Below are 19,511 nucleotides of genomic sequence, written 5' to 3'. Positions count from 1 at the left end.
GCCCGCAGCCCGCCACTCTGGCCACCCCGCGCCGCTCCCGCCGCCGGAAGTGCGGGCCTCCGGCCCGCGCCGCAGCGACCTCTCTAGGAACGTGGCGGAGAGACCCTCTATGGTCGGCGCCCACCCCAGCCGCGCTGGCTGTGCGGCCCGCCCGCCGTGTGCCTGTGTGTGTGCGTACACTGTGTGTGTGCATACTCTGCGCGCGCATGTGTGTGTGTGCGTGCGTGTGTGTGTATACACTGTGCGGTATTCCGTGAGTGCCTACTGTGGGCATTATGCTCACCTTTGGTCCTCGGCTCCACCCCGGCCTGTGCCCCTGTCATCCCCGGAGTTCCCGCCAGGCAGCTGGCCCCTCCCTCTCTGCGCCCAGATCCACCTGAACCCCATCTACCTCCCTCCCTCCCCTCAGACACCTCCTGCTACCTGGATGGTGGGGGGGGTGACTTGTGCTCCCTTTGGGTGCCTGCCTGCCTCTGCGTGGTCCCCTGGGATGGATGTGTGGGATCCTTCATTTGGGGTGGCCCGGAAACACCTACACGGTGTGATACTCCATGTGTACACACTGCTTATACATATGTGTGCATGGTTTTGGTGCTTGGGCTTAAACTCAGGGCCTGAGCGCTGGCTCGAGCTTTTAAACTTAAGGCTGGTGCTCTACCCTTTGATCCACACAGCCACTCACAGCTCTTTTAGTAGTTTATTGGCTATCAGAATCTCAGACATTCCTGACTAGGCTGACTTCCATCCTCAGACCTTAGCCTCCTGAGTCACTACGATTACAGGCCACCAGGTGTCCAACTGGAAATTATTACATTCTTAATAAAGATAACTGGGTATCTGGTATAAACATACACTTTTCCCCCCACAACTCATTTATTTTCACCAACAGCCTAGGAAAAATCATACTTCAGTTACAGCCCAGGGAATTTACACTTAGAGAAGAAATTTGCTCACGTTTGCACAGTACCTAACCCCCTTTGGGAGAGGCCAAGAAATTTCCGCTCCCAAGTCTTTTTTAAAAAATGTGTTTTCTTTGTTTTGTTTCTGGAGGTCCCAGGCTTTAACTCAGCTTCTTTGTGCTCAAGGCTAGTAGTACTCTACCACTTGAGCCACAGTGTCACTTTTAGGGTTTTTTTTTTTTTTTTGAGTAGTTTATTGGAGATAAGAGTCTCATGGGGACTTTTCTGCCCAGGCTGGCTTTGAACTGTGATCCTCAGATTTCAGCCTCCTGAGTAGCTAGGATTACAGGCATGAGTCACCTGTGCCCAGTTTATATTTGTATTATTTTTAAGTAGTTGTACAAACGAATTAACATTCAACAAATCAGTTTATAGGTACAATGACTCTTGATTAATGTTACCCCCTTTATCATTCTCTCCAAGACTTGATTTTGAGTGGATCTACTTAATTTTCTTTAGTGATGAGTTCTAGCTTCTGTCCCTTTCAGGGAATAGCTTCGCTGGTATTCTCCTATGTTCTAGACTCCCTTGGATCCCTAGGGAGCCCCTCCTGGCTGAGACTCCCTGACTGTAATTCATGGGGTGCAAATACTACTAAACTCCAAACTTGAGTATCCAATTGATTACTCAAGAGCCCTAATTATATGTGTGATAATCATGCCAAAGTATTGCACTGTTTTGTTGTTTTTGTTTGTCTGTTGTGGAGTGTGAACTCAACCAGGGTGCTAAGCTCTTTTGCTCAAGGCTACTACTCTACCACTAGGAGCCACTTCCCGTTTTCTGGTAGTTAATTGGAGATAAGCATCTTAAAGACTTTTCTGCCCTGGCTGGCTGCAAACTGGGGTCCTTACATCTCAGCCTCCTGAATAGCTGGGATTACAGGCATTAGCCATTGGTGCCCAGCTTGCACTGGCTTTTGTTGCAACACACAGTGATCCCTTTAAAAACAGGCGTTCAAAATCCCCCAAAGGCTTCTGATCCGTGACATTAACTGCCACGATGGGTCTTTTTACTTTGTTGTGCATCTGCAGTGCTAAGATGGTACTTAGCAGGTAGCAAGCACTCAGTAAATGTTTATTGCATTAATATTTGTGTGTGTTGTAATTGAGGGTTGAAATCAGGGCCTGGCACTCTTGCCTGACTTTTTCCAAGGCTAGTAGTGCTCTACCACTTGAGCCACTCCTCTACTTCTAGCTTTTTGCTGATTAATTGGAAATAAGAGTCTCATGGGTTTTTCTGCCAAGAATGGCTTTGAACTGCAGTTCTCAGATATCAACCTCCTGAGTAGCAAGGATTACAGGTGTGAGCTACCAGAGCCCAACTTCCAGTTTCTTTTCCTTCTTCTTTTATTTTTTTGGTTGGTCGTGGGGGCTAGAACTCTGGGCCTGGGCACTGTCCCTCAGCTCTTCAGCTCAAGGCTAGAGCTCTACCACTTGAGCTACACCGCCACTTCTGGCTTTTTCTGCTTATGTGGTGCTGAGGAATCGAACCCAGGGCCTCATGCATGCAAGGCAAGAACTCTACCACTGAGCCACCTTCCCAGCCCCTTCCAGTTTCTTTTTAAGCAAATGAAATGATCAATTGTGGCCACCTGTGATACCTGAGAAAGGAGACAGGGACAAGAGAGGGCAGCTGAAACAGAGGCCACGCTCTTCATTAGACGTCTCACTGGCTGGGGTGTCTCCGGAAAACTGCCCAGCAGGGGTCACTGTGTCCCTGAGTGTGGTGGTATTTGAAAGGCTTATTGCAGAAGAATCTTCCAGGCTGGGATACATCCTAGCAAGACAACCGCCATTTCTCAGGGTTTTAATACACACACACACACACACACACACACACACACACACGATAAGATGGTGTGTGTGTGTGTGTGTGTGTGTGTGTGTGTGTGTGCTGGTACTAGGGTTTGAACTCAGGGTCTAGACGCTGTCCCTTAGCTTTTTCACTCAAGGCTGACACTCTACCACTTAGCCACAGCTCCACTTCTGGCTTTTTGATGCCTAAGTGTGATCAGAGTTTCAAGGGCCTTCCTATCCAGGCTGGTTTTGAACCTGGACCCTCAGACCACAGCCCCCTGAGTAGCTGGGATGAGAGATGTGAGCCACCAGCTTCGGCCACACACATACCCCAAGCTCAAGCCTACAGAGGTCTGTCTCCCCCTGAGCAGCCCTTCAGCCAGGGACCCTGGACAATGGCCCTTTTCAGCTTGAGACTTATTTCCTTTGGGTTTTCTGGGAAAGGAAATGGGGATTCCCATGTCAGGGCTGCAGTAAGCCTCCCTGAGAAGAAAGCCCCTGAAGGGTGTGAGCCCCACCCTGCGTGCTGCGGGTCGGCAGCATGTCCACAGCTGGCACCCATCCAGACAATCACAGCTCTTAGGGCCTAAATATAGTGCGTGCATCTGGCTGCTTTTATGCGTGAAGCTTCCTTCCTGATAGCTACTGAGGGGCTGACAGATGGGGTTGGGGGCTGCACTCAGCACCCCACTGACAAGGATATCCTGCCTCCATAGCAGCTGCAGGGCACCAGTGCCCACACCCAGGGCACATTTGGCCAAATCCCAGATCCTCTACAAAAAAAAACCTGGCCAGACTGCCTAGTAAGTCTTGGCCTTATTTCTCTGGGACGAAAGGTGCCAGGTGTATCCTGGGTAGATGGCTTTGTTTTGATGATGTGATCTTTAATCCACTTTCTGGCAAACACTTCAGGCAGGTGATTATGGCCACAGAAAAACAAGCTGGATCACTCCTCTCCCCCCCACCTCCCCCCAACTCTCCCACTTCTGGCCATTTGTTCTGGACAAACAACTCTGTTTTTCCTTTTCCTGAGTGCAGACCTTTCACAATTGTGTTGATTTCATCTTGTGTGGTTTGTTAACCTTCTCTGATCCCTGAGGGCTGGGCTGATAGTTCTGGGATAGAAGATGGCATTTTTCTGGCAGGGATCTGCCCTTTATCTTTGGATACCATCATTGTTTGAGATTGATAAAAACCCATGAGCCATACTTGGCACTAAACTTCTCCCCAGACAGCAGGCTATCCCAGTTTCTGATATCTTAAATCTTGTGTTAGAGACCCCAAATTAGCAGCTTGGCTGATGGCCTCTGAAAAACAAATGTGTTGATGAAAAGATTTGTGACGCTCTCTGCATGTTGTGAAAAGAAGTTGTTTTTTTCCCTTTTCTGTGCAATTTTCCTCTTCGTTGCAATATTCAGAAATCAATGTTAAGAATAATGATTTCCACACTTGAACTTATCTAAAAAGGTCTGACATGATATTTGAGCAATTGCAAAAATCAACCAACTAATCAGGCTGGTGGGTGCTTACAAGATTTCCTGCTTCAAAAGCTTCCTTGATCCAAGCCCTAGTCCTGCTCCTAGGCCAGCAAGATCTTCCCATCTGTAATCTCCCCAGAACTTTCCTAGGAACTTAACTGGTTCTCTGCTTCACTGGTCTTCATACATTCCCAATGCCAGGCCTGCCTCTCCTCATGAGGAGACACTATGGCTCTGTCTTTGTCGTTTAGGGCCAAACATGCTACAGAGAAGTGGACATGTAGTTGTCCTAGACCTGAAGTTGTAAATACAAAAAGTAAAACTGTCTGGGACTTTCTGCTTGATTTCCTTCCTTCCTTCCTTCTCTTTTCCTTCCTTCTTTCTTCCTCACTCCCGGCCTCTTTCCATCTCTCTTTTTCCTTCTGTTTTTTTGTTTTGGTACTGGAGCTTGAACTCAGGGCCTTCATTCAAGGCTGGTGTTCTCCACTTCCAGGTTTTGGGTGGTTAATTGGAGGTAAGAGTCTTATGGATTTTCTGCCTGGGCTATCTTTGAAGTGGGATCTTCAGATCTCAACCTCCTTAGAAGCTAGGATTACAGGCGTTGTTACTATGTCCTCTCCCATTTGGGCTGTACAGTCTCCATCCTAAGCTCTCAGCCTCTATCTCTAGCCCCTAGCTGCATCAGCAGAATGCCTTCCACCCAGACCTGAACTCTATCCTGCCTATGCACTATCTTTGGTGACCAGCTGTGCATGCGGAGTACCTCCTACCTCTAATCCTGACTATTTAACGATGCCCTGAACTATTTTTGGTGACTAGCTGTGCATGCGGAGTACCTCCTACCTCTAATCCTGACTATTTAACGATGCCCTGAACTAAGACAGGTGCCATTTCTCCCTTTCCCCATGAGAGAGGTTGCCTTGTCAGCCACCCCCCCCCCCGGGCCGGGAATAAACCCCTTTGTTATTCGTGCCTATGTCTGTGTGCTTCTGGGATGGGTGCTATCAGCTTGAGCCATGGCACCTGATTCATTTTCTATTCTACTGAACTCCTGTTTGGAAGATTCCAGAGACCATTCTGGGAAGGAAATTCTATAATGCAGGGTGCCATCACCACTGACTTTCCTCATGCTCCAGACCCTATGCCAAGCCCCAAACTCCTTCAAGTGAAGCAAGCAACGTCAGCATCACAGGTGGTGTACACTAGCTCTTCTGCTAGTCATGGTCCCATGTATTATAGGATAAGGGCTTCTCATTAGGTCAAGGTCAGCTGGGCACTGGTGGCTCACTCCTGCAATCCTAGCTACAAAGGAGGCTGAGATCTGAGGATCACAGTTCAAAGCCAGCCTGGGCAGCAAAGACCAAGAGACTCATCTCAAATTAACCACCAAAAAAGCTGAAAATTGGAAGTGTGGCTCAAGTGCAGAGCATCCGTCTTGAGTAAAAAAGCTAAAAGACAGTGCCCAAACCCTGAGTTCAAATCCCAGTACTGGCACCAAAAAATAAAAAAGTCAAGGTGGAAATGTAGAGGAAAAAGGAAAGGAATCTCAGCCCAGCGCCAGTGGCTCACGCCTATAATCCTAGCTACTCAGGAGGCTGAGATCTGAGGACCGATATTCAAAGCCAGCCAGGGGAGGAAAATTCTGTGAGACTTTTTTTTTTTTTTTGGTCCGGTCGTGGGGCCTGAACTCTGGGCCTGGGCACTGTCCCTCAGCTCTTCAGCTCAAGGCTAGCACTCTACCACTTGAGCCACAGTGCCACTTCCGGCTTTTTTTTTCTGTTTATGTGGTGCTGAGGAATTGAACCCAGGGCCTCATGCATGCAAGGCAAGCACTCTACCACTGAGCTACCTTCCCAGCCCCTCTGTGAGAATCTTATCTCCAATTAACCACCAGAAAACAGGAAGTGGTGTTGTGGCTCCAGTGGTAGAGTGCTTGCCTTGAGCTGAAGAGCTCAGGGACAGTGCCCAGGCCCAGAGTTCAAGTCCCATGACTAACGAAAGAAAAAAAGAAAGGAAGGGAGGGAGGGAGGGAGGGAGGGAGGGAGAAGTGAATCTCCCTTCTCCAGATCCAGCACGTTTTATGGAATACCTAAAATACCACAGTGCCAAAGTGGAGACGATAGGAAAACCACCTCTAGGCCTCTCCGGCCATCTATGTGTCTCTCAGATGATGGAGCTGGGTCTGGAGAAACCTGGACTAAGTCCACTCTGAAGAGTAACTGTCCCCAAGTTCTGTTCTTCACAAGGCAGAGGCTGGGCATGAACTGTCTTCTCCCTTTAAGTCCCAGTCCCTGGACCCCACCCCTACCCCCACCCCCACCCCACCCCGCACCCAACAGGAAAGGAATTTGCTCTCCAGTTTGCTTTCCTTTTAGACAAACAAGACTGATGTAAATCCTTGCATAATTTTGCAAAGGTTTTTCTCATTCAGTCCAGAAATTCCCTAGCAGTCAACAAACACAAATTGTCCAGTATCTGGTCCCAAGGGAATTGAAAGCCCTTTGTCCCCAAACAGACCTTTCACCTCTTTGCTCTGTTTTTCAGGGAAGTATTAAGAATTGCTCCCTGACACTAGAAGTACAAGGCTCAAGTGTAGAGAAGATGCACAGAGGCCCACAGGAGAGTAAGAGGGAGGGGGAGCTGAGCATTGCCTTTCAATATCCACCAGTCCTTTATTGCCAGATGAACTGCTCTCCTTGGCTGATTAAATTGAAATGTTTCCTGCAGTAAGCTTCTTGAAAAAGTTTTGGAGGGGCGCCAGTAGCTCATGCCTATAATCCTAACCAATCATGAGGATCCAGGTTTGAAGCCAGACTGGGCAGGAAAGTCTGAGAGATTCTTATCTCTACTTAAGCACCAAAAAAGCTGGAAGTAGAGCTGTGGCTCAAGTGGAAATGCTAAGGGACAGAGCCCAAACCCTGAGTTCAAGCTCCAGTACTGCGTGTACAGGTGCATGTACACGGGTGTGTGTGTGCACTTGCCCACACACAAAGAGAATTCTGTGGGTCTCACTGAGAAGTGAGGATACTTCTGCAGACATCAGATGGGGTCCTCGTGGTTGTATTGCAGATCTCACATCTGCACTGGAGGGAGCGGTGCCGTGCCATGACATTATGGCTGTCTCCATATGGGTGGCAGGCCTGCTCTGTGCATGGCAGGGGAGAAGACAGGAATCCTGTGGTTCATGGATGGTTCAAGGATGATGACAGGAACTTGTGATGAGGCAGGGCTCTGGGCAAGCCGATAAAGCCCAGGCCCCGAGGGATGGGTCAGCTGCTACTCTCCTGATTGAGAGAGGTGAATGAATGGGTTTCCATACCAACATCCATATAAACGTGGCTGATGCCACACTGGCAGGCCAGCCTCACACACAGAACACAGCTGGCGTGTTCCTGGCTCCTCAGGCCCCGATCTGCTCCCTGGAAGGGGGTTCCCATGGGGCTGAGGAGAGGTATGCAGAAAGGCTACTTGGGCTTTGGGCAGGGTAGAAGCACAGATGCCAGGTTCCTGCAGGGGCACAGAGGCCATTGGTCAGTAGCCAGGCTGTGCTGGGCCACTGGAACTCCTCATGTGGTTGTCACGGGGACGTCCGAAGAGTCAGGTGCTAGCTGACTACTTGGCTTCCACTAGCTGTTCCAGGCGCTGTAGCATTGTCAAACGAAGGGCTTGGAACCTTGAGGGAGACACAGATAAGGTGACTGAGGCTGGGGGGAGGGGAGGCAGGAGAGTGGGAGGGAAGGAGAGAGTACAGCTCTCTGGTTCAGGAAACCACTGTTCCCAACTGGCTAATGGCCCACCATCACCTCTCCTCCACCACAGAGGGGAGTAGCCTTGGCCCTCTTATGAAGGGTGAGCAGGACTGCAGACTGCATAGACCTTCTGAACAGAATGCTAGACCAGGAGCCGGTGGCTCATGTCTGTTATCCTAAGTACTCAGAAGCCTGAGATCTGAGGATCAAGGTTCAAGGCCAGTCCAGGCAAGAAAGTTTGTGAGAATCTTATTTCCAACTAACCACCAAAAAATAAGTCAGAAGTAGAAGTATATGGCTCAAGCAGTAGAGCACTGGCCTAGAGAGAAAAACAAAACAAAATAAAACAAAAAACCCACCTTAGGGACATACAATACCCAGGACCTGAGTTCAAGCTCCAAGATAGACAGACAGACAGACAGACAGACAGATACACACACACACACACACACACACACACACACACACACACACACACACACACACCCTACAGAATGTCCAATCAACCACCACATAGCTCAAGCTCAAATAGTTGAGCACCAGATAAGGGACTGTACCTAGGCCCTGAGTGCAAGCCCCTAGTTTTCTCTCTCCTCTCTCTCTCTCTCACTCACTCACTCACTCTCTCTCTCTCTCTCTCTCTCTCTCACACACACACACACACACACACACACACACACACACCTCAAAACAACAACAACAAAAACCTGGAATGAGGACAATTCTATTCCACGAGTTCACAATACACAGGGATGTGCTGGGGCAGAGAGCTGGGGTAGCAGAGTTGGGTCAGGTAGTCTGGGCTTGGCAACTAACTTGTGCCACAGGAGCAGACTGACTAGCTAAATCCCTAGCTCCTTTCCAACTCTAAAACCCTGGAATGGCCAGGCACTGGTGGCTCACATCTATAATCCTAGCTACTCAGGAGGCTGAGATCTGAGGATCACAGTTCAAAGCCAGCCTGGGCAGAAATAAAGTCTATGAGACTCTTAGCTCCAATTAACCACTAAAATGCTGGAGGTGGAGGTCTGTCTCAAGTGGTAGAACACTAGCTTTGAGCAAAAAAGCTAAAGTTTAACACCCAAGCCCTAAGTTCAAGCCCCAGTACACACACCCATATCCCTACACCCCCCACATACACACCCCCACACACAAATTAAAAATAAAAACCAAAAACATAAAAACAAGCCAGATGCCAGTGGCTCACATCTATAAACCTAACTACTCAGGAGGCTGAGATCTGAGGGTCAAGGTTTAAGGCCAGTGCAGGCAGGAAAGTCTGTGAGACTCTTATCTCTAATGAACCCAAGAAAAGTTGGAAGTAGAGCTGTGGCTCAGGTGATAAAGTACCAAGCTTGAGCAAAAAAGCTCAGGGACAGCACCAAGGCCTTGAGTTCCAGCTCCAGGACTGGTAAAAACAAAACAATAACAACCAAAACCTATCACACTCCTGCCCCTGCCTTTTCTTCTGCGGCCCTCCTTCAGCTTGAGCCCCATCTAAGTGGGTGTCCCCCTCTAGGTTGGCAGGCTCTCTCCTCAGCTTGATGTCAGTTCTGAGCAGGGGCCAGACAGTATGGCTGGGATGCCAGGGTAAGCAGGCTTTCCAAAACAGCAAGCCCACCTGGCACCTTCCGAGGAGAAACAACTGCCCACAGAGCACAGGGCGCCCTGCACACACGACCTGGAGGTCAGGACCCGCCAGTGGCTTAGGTGGTGTTGCTTACTTCATGGTGAGTTTGATTATTTCTCTTTCTTCCTCTTCTTTTAATTTTTCAACAAAACTGTCCAGCACTGGCATTTCAAACTTAATGTACTGGGCGACCTAGAAAAGCCAAGAACATTTTTGATGTGAATGAAACCAGAAGCACAAAATTTTTGTGCCAGTTCTGGAGCATGAACTCAGGGCCTTGGTGCTAACCCTAAGCTTTTTCTCTCAAGGCTATCACTGAGCTACAGCTCCATTTCTGGGTTTGGGGTAGCTAATTGGAAATAAGCATCTCACAGACTTTCCTGCCCCAGGCTAGCTTTGAACCATGATCCTTAGATATCAGCTTCCTGAATAGCAAGGATGATAGGCATGAGCCACCCGTGTCTAGCGTTCCAAAATGTCTTTTTGGTCACCTCAAGCCAGACAATGTCTTGAACCCACAGAATCTGCTCATCTTTTCACCTTACTCCTAACTCTGCTTTCTTTGTGTCATGGGAGAATAGGAACATTTTCTTTTTGTTTTTGTTCTTCTCAAAGGCAGCTGTTATTCCTGGGAGGAAATACTGAGCTGAATATTAGGAAAAGCATTCACTACTGTTACACTGTCTAGTGGTCCAGTAGTGTTCTCAGAGGCGGGAGGGGCTGGGCAACAGGATTGTCATTGTTTCTAACAATGGAGCAAAGCTATACCAGTCCCGTGGGAAGGCCGAGTGGGTGGGGCACCAGGCCTGCTCTGTGGGGTTGAAACTCTTCAAGTCTCTTCTGCCATGGAGTTTGGAAACCTGCTCATCTATTGGCTAGAAGCTGGACTATTAGTGAGGCTTAGATACTTCCTTTCTTTGCAAAGGCTCAAGTTGGGCCCTAGCTGAGGAGTTCTTGTGTGGGTTTCATGTAATGGCAACAATGCTGTGATGGCTGGGTGCTGGTGGCTGAGATCAGAGGATCACGGTTCAAAGCCAGCCTGGCAGGAAAATCTGAGATTCTTATCTCCAATAAACTACTCAGTAAAAGCTGAAAGTAGTGCCGTGGCGCAGGTGGTAGAGCATTCGCTTTGAAGAAAAAGAAGTGATAGCACTCAGGCCATGAGTTCAAGCCCCAGGACTGGCACCAAAAACATGCTCTAATGAAGGAATCTGTCTCAGAGGAAAATGACAAGGCTATGGTTTTCTAGATCCTAATTCATCTTTCTTTTAAGCAGGCTATGTAGCTGGAGGCCACAGGACAGGAGGCTGAAGAACTGGAGTCCTACTGGATGTCGGTGGAAGCCTGGAAGGCATCATCCTGGAGGATGCTCTCAGGGCCAAAGTCACCTTCAGAGCCCTCTGGAGCCCCCTGTGTCCTCCTAAGCCCTTCCGAGGAGCAGGCCCCAGCCCAGGGCCACTTACATCGTGAGGTACCTCCTCGCCCAGGTCAGCTTCCATCAGGAAGATCTTGACAATCTTCTCACAGGGCCCATGCAGGATTCTGGAAATCAGTGGGTACTCACAGTCCTTTAATCTGGTCCTCTCTGCAAGAAAAGTCATTATAGAAAAGTCCTATGTAATTGCTGAGTACCGGTGGCTCAGGCCTGTAATCCTCACTATTCAGGAGGCAGACATATGAGGATCAAAGTTCAAAGCCAGCCCCAGCAGGAAAGTTTGTGAAACTCTTATCACCAACAAACTACCAAAAAGCCAGAAGTGGATCTGTGGCTCAAGCAGTAGAGCACTATTCTTGAGTAAAAGAGCTCAGGGACAGTGCTCAGGTCCTAAGCTCAAGCCCCACAACCACCACAAACAGCAACAACAAAAAGGCTAATGAGGACTTTGCAGTTACCATGAAATTCTGAGAATGATAGTAAGCGTGCCTGGGTTTGGGCTGAAGAAGAGATGTGTGAGGAAGAGGGCAGAGGCTGCCAAATCAACCGATTCAGCCACGCCAGGGCCTTTACAGAGAAAGCACTGGCTGTGAGTTTGCCTTGTTGCTTTTATGACCTAGAAGTAGAAACTGACACTTACCACCAGATTCATGGACGATGTAGAGCGCAAACTCACTGGGTCCATCTTCTACCTGCACAGTCACAGGAAGTCAGACACAGGTCGTAGAGATAAAGGGAAACAGAGGGACTACAACCACAAAAGCCACCAAGCCCCAAGCCCCATTCCTCTGTTTAAAATCCCAGGGATGCCCTCTCAGCAGAGAAAGCCTTATTGGGCTTATCATAGGAGCCATGGGCAGCTGACCCCAGCCTTGCCAGCCCTGCTCCCACAATGCAGACTGCCAGCATCCTGGGCCAGGGCTGCCCCCAGGGGGCCAGACTTACCCGGAACTTGTTCAGCAGCAGCGTAAGCACCTGCAGGGTGGTCATAGTGCTGTTGACCCTCACATTGGTCACGGATCCATAGGCAGGAGTGAACACAGAGGTCTGTGCAGGGCAGAAGGTCAGCTCAGAGCAGGCCTGGAGGAGCCCTGGGCTGGTTCTCAGTGATGCACTTTGGGCCCCAGGAGCACCAGCACTGCTCACCCACATGCAGTTTGGCTTGTATGGGCTTGGGAAGCTAACAGTGCCTTCTGGAGCTTAAGAAAGATGGCCATGTGTCCATCAGGACCAGTTCTCTGGACCCCAGGATCCAGTTCATCAGATGGATCAAATCATCTAGTGTCTGTTGATTCTACAGGCTAGAGATTCCCAGGAGCTGCCATTTCCCCACAGTGCTAAGGGGAGGCCCCCAAGTCACACTGCAGAACTTCCCTTCACCTTAAGCCTTCCAGACCATTTTCCATACTAATGTCTACAGTACCACCTTCCAAAACCCTGCAACTCCACATGCGGCCCAGCCCCCCTTCATCAAGTGAAGTACAGTCCTACTTTTGCCTTTCCTCTTCTCCAATGATTAGACCTCCTGAACCAGAATCTGCCTCTGAAGTAGAGTTCAGGCCTGCTGTCTCATAAGTACCATGTCAGAGCGCTTTTGTGAAGTGTGCTTTGAGGTAAAAGTATCTGAAGACACATCGCCTGGATGACACAATGCCATGCGTAGCTCATCTTTTTGCTACCTATGTATGACAGGATCCTTTAAGCCTCCTGTGCCATAGACATGTTTTGCGTAGACTCACTGTATTCCGTGTGTGTGTGTGTGTGTGTGTGTGTATGTGTGTGTTGGTACTGGAGCTTGAACTCAGGGCCTGGGCACTGTCCCTAAACTTTTTCAGTCAACACTGCTACCCTCCCACTTGAACTACAGCTCTATTTCCTATTTCCAGCTTTTTGGTGGTTAATTGAAGATAAGAGTATCACTGTTAGGCGCTGGTGGCTCACACCTATAATCTTAGCTACTCAGGAGGCTGAGATCTAAGGATCGCAGTTCAAAGCCAGCCTAGGCAGGAAAGTCCGTGAGACTCTTATCCCCAATTAACCACCAGAAAACCAGAAGTGGTGCTGTGGCTCAAGTGGTAGAGCTCTTGCCTTGAGCTGAAGAGCTCAGGGACAGTGCCCAGCCCAGAATTCAAGCCCCATGACTGGGGAAAAACTAAAAAAGAGTATCACTGGTTCTTCTGCCCCAGCTGGCTTCAAACAACTATCGTAAGATCTCAGTCTCCTGAGTAGCTAGGATGACAGGTGTGAGCCACCGGCTCCCAGCTGCTGAATATTTTAAGACAGTCTTCAATTTAACTCCCCAATGAATCATGTGGAATTAGTTCCTTTTCCTTAGAAAGAAAGTGTATGCTTGGGGGAGTGGTGTTAAATAGCTGGTCACACCAGGTACCATGGCTCATGCCTATCATCCTAGCTACTCAGGAGGTTTAGATATGAAGATTACAGTTTGAAGCTAGCTTGAGCAGGAAAGTCTATGGAACTGTTTTTTTTTTGGTTGGTTGTGGGGCTTGAACTCTGGGCTTGGGTGCTATCCCTTAGCTCTTCAGCGTAAGGTGAGCGAGCATTCTACCACTTGAGCCATAACACCACTTCCGGTTTTCTAGTAGTTTATTGGAAATAAGAGCCTCACAGTTTCCTGCCCGGGCTGGCTTTGAACCATGATTCTCAGATCTCAGCCTTCTAGTAGCTAGGATTACAGGCGTGAGCCACCAGTGCCCGGCTCCATGGAACTTTTATCTCCAAATAACCACCAGAAAATAAGAAGTAGAGCTGTGGCTGAAGTGGTAGAGCACTAGCCTTGAGTGAAACTGCTCAGGGATAGTGCCTAGGCCCTGAGTTCAAGCCCTAGGACTGGCACCAAAAGAAAAAAAAAGCTAGTCAGGGTTGTCCCTCTAGAAAGGACAGTGCCTTTACTAAGAACTGTGTGATGGCTGAAACCCCAATGAAGCTGGGAGGTGGTATGCTGCCCCATCTGTGTGACTGGACTTCTCCTTGTTCCACAAGCCAAGTTCAAATCTGCAGAGTCTGCTTCTACAATTTGCTTTCCCAAGGAAGTAGCTGAGGCTCAGGGTACTTAAGGCTCTTTTTCAGTATCCCTAGCTAGTTTCCAGTCTGTTCTGATCCAGCATTAGCCTCAAACTGTAGCTCTCCACAGCTGAGACCTGGAGGATGTGGCTCATACACTCACTCCACGCAGGGCAGAGTTAGGCCTTCCATTTCCAAGAAATAAGGAACAGAGACGTTCGGCTTCTTAAGGATATGATCTTGTCAACAGGAGGCCTTTCCTGAAGATGAAATTAGTCAGCTCCAAGTAAGAACTGAAGATGAAATTAGTAAGAATAAAGGGCCTTAGGTTACTTTCTCATCTCAAAAAGACCTCATTTAAATGCTACACCAGCTGGGTGCCAGTAGCTAGGCCTGTAATCCTAGCTATTCAGGAGGCTGTGATCTGAGGATAAAGGATCAAAGCCAGCCAGATCAGAAACATCTGTGAGCCTCTTATCTCCAACTAACCAGCAAAAAGCTTGAAGTGAAATTATAGCTTCAGTGCTAGAGCACCAATTTTGAGCAAAAAAGGGAAGAGAGAGTGAGAGGCCATGAGTTCAAGCCCCAATACTGGCACATGTACATGCGCGCGTGCACACGCACACACAGAAGCGGCTCACACTGGAAAGGCCTCCACTTTCTTTCCCGGTATAGCAGGATATGGCAGGTCATAGGACACCCTAAACAGGGCCTCACCCAAGCTGCCCTTCCATTTATAGTCACAATCAACTTCTCTAGTTGTTTACTCATGATGTAATGGGGGAAATGGTGCTTTCTCCAAGGTCGGTACAATACATACTAGGACAAAAGGCTGAGTGCTGGGAATTAGAAGCCACCCAGGTTCTGTGGGAACACGCAGGCCCTGGGGCACACCTCACTGAGAAGGCTTAATTGACCCAGAAAGGGCAGCTGGATACACAGTGTTCCCAGGAACAAACAATCGATGGAGCTGGAGGGTGGGGCCATCAGAAATGTCAGCGGTAATGATAATCTTGTTGGGTGGTGGCCATGGCTCATTGGTATGGCACTTTCCTAGCAACTGTGAATCCTGAGCTCAAACTCTAGTACCAACAATCGTAACGATAATCATGGTAATAAACTCGGCATTACTGTTTGCCTTAAGCTGTGTGTGTGTGTGTGTGTGTGTGTGTGTGTGTGTGTGTGTGCTGCATGTGCAAATACTAGGGTTTGAATGCAGGACCTGGGCTTTGTTCCTGAGCTTTTGTGCTCAAGGCTGATTGATGCTCTACCATTGAATCCACAGCTCCAGCTTCCTGGTAGTTCATTGGAGAGTCTCAAGGACGACTGCTTGCAATGTCTACCCTCTGATCTCAGCCTCCTGAGTAGCAAGGATGACAGGCGTGACCTATATTGTCTAACTGCTTTAAGCTTCACTTGCCCAAACTCCACAGGATGTGGGGAATCTCTGGACTGGGCAGGGGGGTGGAGACAGCGTGGGTTGAGGATGGAAGTGCTATGCTGAGGTGACTTTGGACTGGTTATTTCTCCTCCTGAGAAATCAGGATGGGAAGGTCCTGGTGAAATGGGGCTCCTGACTCTGAGCAGGGTGATGATTCCTGCACACCGGACCGGGGACCAGGCAAGGCTGGGTGGGGACATTACCTTGTGATTGTAGAAGTGCCCGTTGATGGAGAAGCGGTGTCTCCGCACCCGCTGGGCCTCAGCAGGTGTGCGGGACTTGGGCCTCCTCTGGATCACACAGCTGGCATCGCTCTGGGTCCGCAACAGCTGTGGGATCTCCTCCTCCTCCTCCAGGGACCCTGCAAAGGGAAACGAGAATGGAGGAGGAAAAGGTAGCAACTGCCATGGCCCTAGCAGTGGGGACCGTTGCCACAGGGGCTGTGAGGCCCCCAGAGCCCTGGCAACGCCAGTCCCAGCACATGGCGGGGGCAATGATGGCTCCTGTATATTTATCTTATTTTATTTAGTGAATTGTGGGGCTTGAACTCAGGGCCTGGGCACTGTCCCTGGGCTCTTTTGCTCTAGGCAAGCGCTCTCCCACTTGACGTCACAGCTCCACTTTGTGTTTTCTGGTGGTTAATTGGAGATAAGAGTCTCACGGACTTTCCTGTCCAGGCTGGCTTCAAATTGCAATCCTCAGATCTCAGCCTCCTGAGTGGCTGGGATGACAGGTGTGAGCCATGGACTCCCAGCTCTTTTTTTTTTTTTTTAATGTCATGAAGCATGGTGTTAGGGGACTCGGGGCACTGAAGCGGTGCAGTGATGGGGCTCCTCAGAGGTGATGGTCAGGGGCCAGGCCGCTCTTCTCCCTGAGTCAGATAGTCTGGCAGGTCCCACTTACCTGAACCATCTCTGGAACTCATGGCCTTGTGTTGGGGCTGAGCACCCGGCTCCTCAGCGGTGCTCCCACCATCCTGGGGTGGCATCTCCTTGCTGAAAAGAGACAATCCTGCTGCTCAGGTGACTGCTGTCCAGAAAGACAACTCAGGCCAAAGAGAAGGCTCAATTAGCAGCAGGCTGAATGGAATAATTTGTTTTGTTTTGGGTCAGTTGTGGGGCTTGAACTCAGGGCCTGGGCATTGTCCCTGAGCTTTTGTACTCAAAGCTAGAGCTCTACCACTTGAGCCACAGCTCCACTTCCTGTTTTTGGATCATTAATTGGAGATTAGAGTCCCACAGACTTGCTTGCCTGGGCTGGCTTTGAACTGCGATCCTCAGATCGCAGCCTCTTGAGTAGCTAGGATTACAGATGTGAGCCACCAGGGCCTGGCTCAAATGCAGTAAATTTTAAACAATAAAATATAGTAAAGGGCTGGGTGCTGGTGGCTCATGCATGTAATCCTAGCTAATCAGGAGCTGAGATCTGAAGATCTCAGTCCAAAAACCAGCTGGGTCAGAAAAGTCCATGAGATACTTATCAAAAGGCAAGAAGTGGAGGTATGGCTCAAGGGGTAGAGCACCAGCCTCAAGTGAAAAAGCCCAGTAAGAGTGAGAGACCCTGAGTTTAAGCCCCAGTAGCAGCACACACACACACACACACACACACACACACACACACACACACGAAATTGGTGGGAGCCACTTGTGCCTGGCTGCTAACTTCTTTAAAAAAAAATATATATATATATATATGATAACTCCCCTTTTTGAGGCGGGTAGTAGAGGTATAGGAAGCAGTATGACAGGTAAGACATGGTATCCTTCTGATTGAAACATTTTTTTGTTCTTTTTTTTTCTATATCAAATCTTTCTGACACATTTTTGAACAGTAAAATCAATCTGACCTTACATTCAGATACATTTACAAAAACAGAGCATACATTATAATAAAAGCAATAGGAGTGGCAGTGCATGCCTGTAAGCCTAGCAGTCAGGAGGCCGAGGCATGAGTTTGATGAGTTTAAGGCGGCCTGAACTACATAGCAAAGCCATGCCTTGAAAGAAAGAAAGTATAGAAGAAAGGAAAGAAGAAGGTGGAAAGAAGAGGAGAAAAAAGGGGGAAAAAAGGAAAGGAAGGGAAAGGAGAAAGAAAAGAAAAGAGGAAGGAAGGAAGGAAGGAAGGGAGGAAGGAAGGAAGGGAGAAAGGAAGGAAGGAAGGGAAGAAGGAAGGAGGTTATTTTTGTGTGAATTCATCATTAACACTTTCTCAGTGCTGTACCCAATGGGCTGGGGAGAGATGGTCAGTGGTAGAGTGCCTGGCCCTGGGTTCAATTCCCAATACTACAAAATAGAGAGGGAAGGGAGGAGGGAAGGAGGCCACCCAGAGTCAGGGTATGTGTGTGTGGCCAGGCTATGCCCCATGCCTGAGCCCTGGGCTGAGGACACACTAGAATCAACAGTAGAGTTTGAGCTGAGAGGTGTTCTGGAGGCTCCCAGTCCCGCCCCATGCTGGGCACTCACGGGGAGCAGCTGGGCTGTGGGTGCGACCAGGAGATGGAGGAGAGACGCACACGTTCGTGGTCATCCTGCATCTGAAGCCGGATGGGCCGCCTGAGCCCCCACGCGATGTTGAGGAGCCCCTCAATGATCAGAGCCCCTTCCTCCTGGGAAAGGGAGTGCAGATAGGTCAGTCTCCTCCTTCAGAGCAGTGGACATCGGGGACACCTCCCCTGCCCCGAAATGCCCTGACAGGTTACTCAGGCAAGTCCCCAGATACACTCCTCTACGTGCTCTGAGGCAAAGAGCCAGGGCCTGAGGGAGGAAGCCAGAGTTCAGCCCAGGCCTGGCCAGACAGATGGTCAGGACAGGACAGAGTTGCCGAGTCAGGTGTCCCAAAGGACCCCAAAGCTGTCCGGCATGCACGTCCACATGATGGCCAGGAAGCACATCCCAGAGAAGGCCAGTCTGGCTGCCTCCCTGACCAAACTGTGCCTGGCCAGGGTCCTGTGGTCACCAGCTCCTGAAGGGTCTCATGCCCACCAGGGCAGTGGCTGCTGCTCTAGCTAGATCTGAGCTCTGCCCTCTCCTCATACCCCAGACAGCAGCAGTACCCTCTTACCTGGGGTCAGCCCACCCCAGAATTCCAAGCTTGTTTTCTTCTTGATGGCTGATTTTTTGGGGGCTTGAACTCAGGGCCTGGGCACACTTGCTTAGCTTTTTTTGAACAAGTTCGGCATTCTGTCACTTGAGTCACAGCTCTACTTCCAACTTTTTGGGGGTTCATTGGAGATAAGAGTCTCACAGACTTTCCTGCCTGGGCTGGCTTTGAACCTTGATCCTCAGATCTCAGTTTCCCGAGTAGCTAGGATTATAGGCGTGAAGCACTTGTGTCCATCTTTTTTGCTCACTACTTCTGGAACACTGACGGCCCCATGTTTTGCCCCATCAGTATCTCTACAAAAGTTCTCATCCTCGACCCCAGCTGCTTGGGCTTCCCCTCACCTCAGCTCCACAAGGTGCACGGCATCTTCTCACTCCATGGGTGCCTGGCTGGCTTCTGCTCATACTCCCATGCCTTCGTTGTCAGGCCAATTACCCACAAGCAAGCCTGGCCAGATATCACTATTCATATGTCCAGAGAATCTTCTAGAAAGCTTGGGCACCCTTTTCCCATGGATAGCCAACTTGGACCCTCACTCTCCCATTGCTGTTATTTTTTAGGTTTGTGGTAAGAACATTGAACACACACCCTGACTCTTACTGGATATGTGTGTGTGTGTGTGTGTGTGTGTGTGTGTGTGTGTGTCTTACTGGATATATGTGTGTGTGTGTGTGTATGTGTGTGTATACGCACATGCTGATACTTGGGCTTGAACTCAAGGCCTGCATGCCGTCCCTCAGCCTTTTCCACTCAAGGATCGCATTCTACCACAGCTCCACTTCTGGCTTAAGTGGACATAATAACAGTGTTACGGGTTTTCCTGCTCAGTCTGGCTTTCAACTGTGAGGAAGAAGATGCCACGGAAACGTGCACAACTATGGCAGAACTCATGGTGTG

General features: G+C 49.4%; 2 protein-coding genes across 2 annotated transcripts in view; both read right to left on the bottom strand.

The window, feature by feature from the left end:
• Znf22 (zinc finger protein 22) overlaps positions 1–6,494 on the bottom strand; it is an 11,930-nt gene extending 5,436 nt beyond the window's left edge. The window contains exon 1 of the mRNA XM_013033771.1: positions 6,366–6,494. The gene's annotated coding sequence lies outside the window, so the exon portion shown is untranslated. The remainder of the gene's footprint in view (positions 1–6,365) is intronic.
• A 641-nt stretch (positions 6,495–7,135) lies between these two features.
• The window catches only part of Rassf4 (Ras association (RalGDS/AF-6) domain family member 4), a 32,520-nt gene continuing 20,144 nt past the window's right edge, over positions 7,136–19,511 (bottom strand). The window contains exons 4-11 of the mRNA XM_013033769.1: positions 17,975–18,117; positions 16,416–16,507; positions 15,716–15,873; positions 11,993–12,094; positions 11,688–11,739; positions 11,076–11,197; positions 9,707–9,804; positions 7,136–7,906 (exon numbers count right to left, since the gene is read on the bottom strand). Coding sequence (XP_012889223.1) covers positions 7,846–7,906; positions 9,707–9,804; positions 11,076–11,197; positions 11,688–11,739; positions 11,993–12,094; positions 15,716–15,873; positions 16,416–16,507; positions 17,975–18,117 — 828 coding nt within the window. The 3' untranslated portion in view covers positions 7,136–7,845. The remainder of the gene's footprint in view (positions 7,907–9,706; positions 9,805–11,075; positions 11,198–11,687; positions 11,740–11,992; positions 12,095–15,715; positions 15,874–16,415; positions 16,508–17,974; positions 18,118–19,511) is intronic.

The sequence above is a fragment of the Dipodomys ordii genome, unplaced genomic scaffold (assembly GCF_000151885.1).
Source record: "Dipodomys ordii isolate 6190 unplaced genomic scaffold, Dord_2.0 Scaffold176, whole genome shotgun sequence".
Classification (NCBI taxonomy): Eukaryota; Metazoa; Chordata; class Mammalia; order Rodentia; family Heteromyidae; genus Dipodomys; species Dipodomys ordii.
This window is presented reverse-complemented; position numbering and strand designations above follow the sequence as displayed.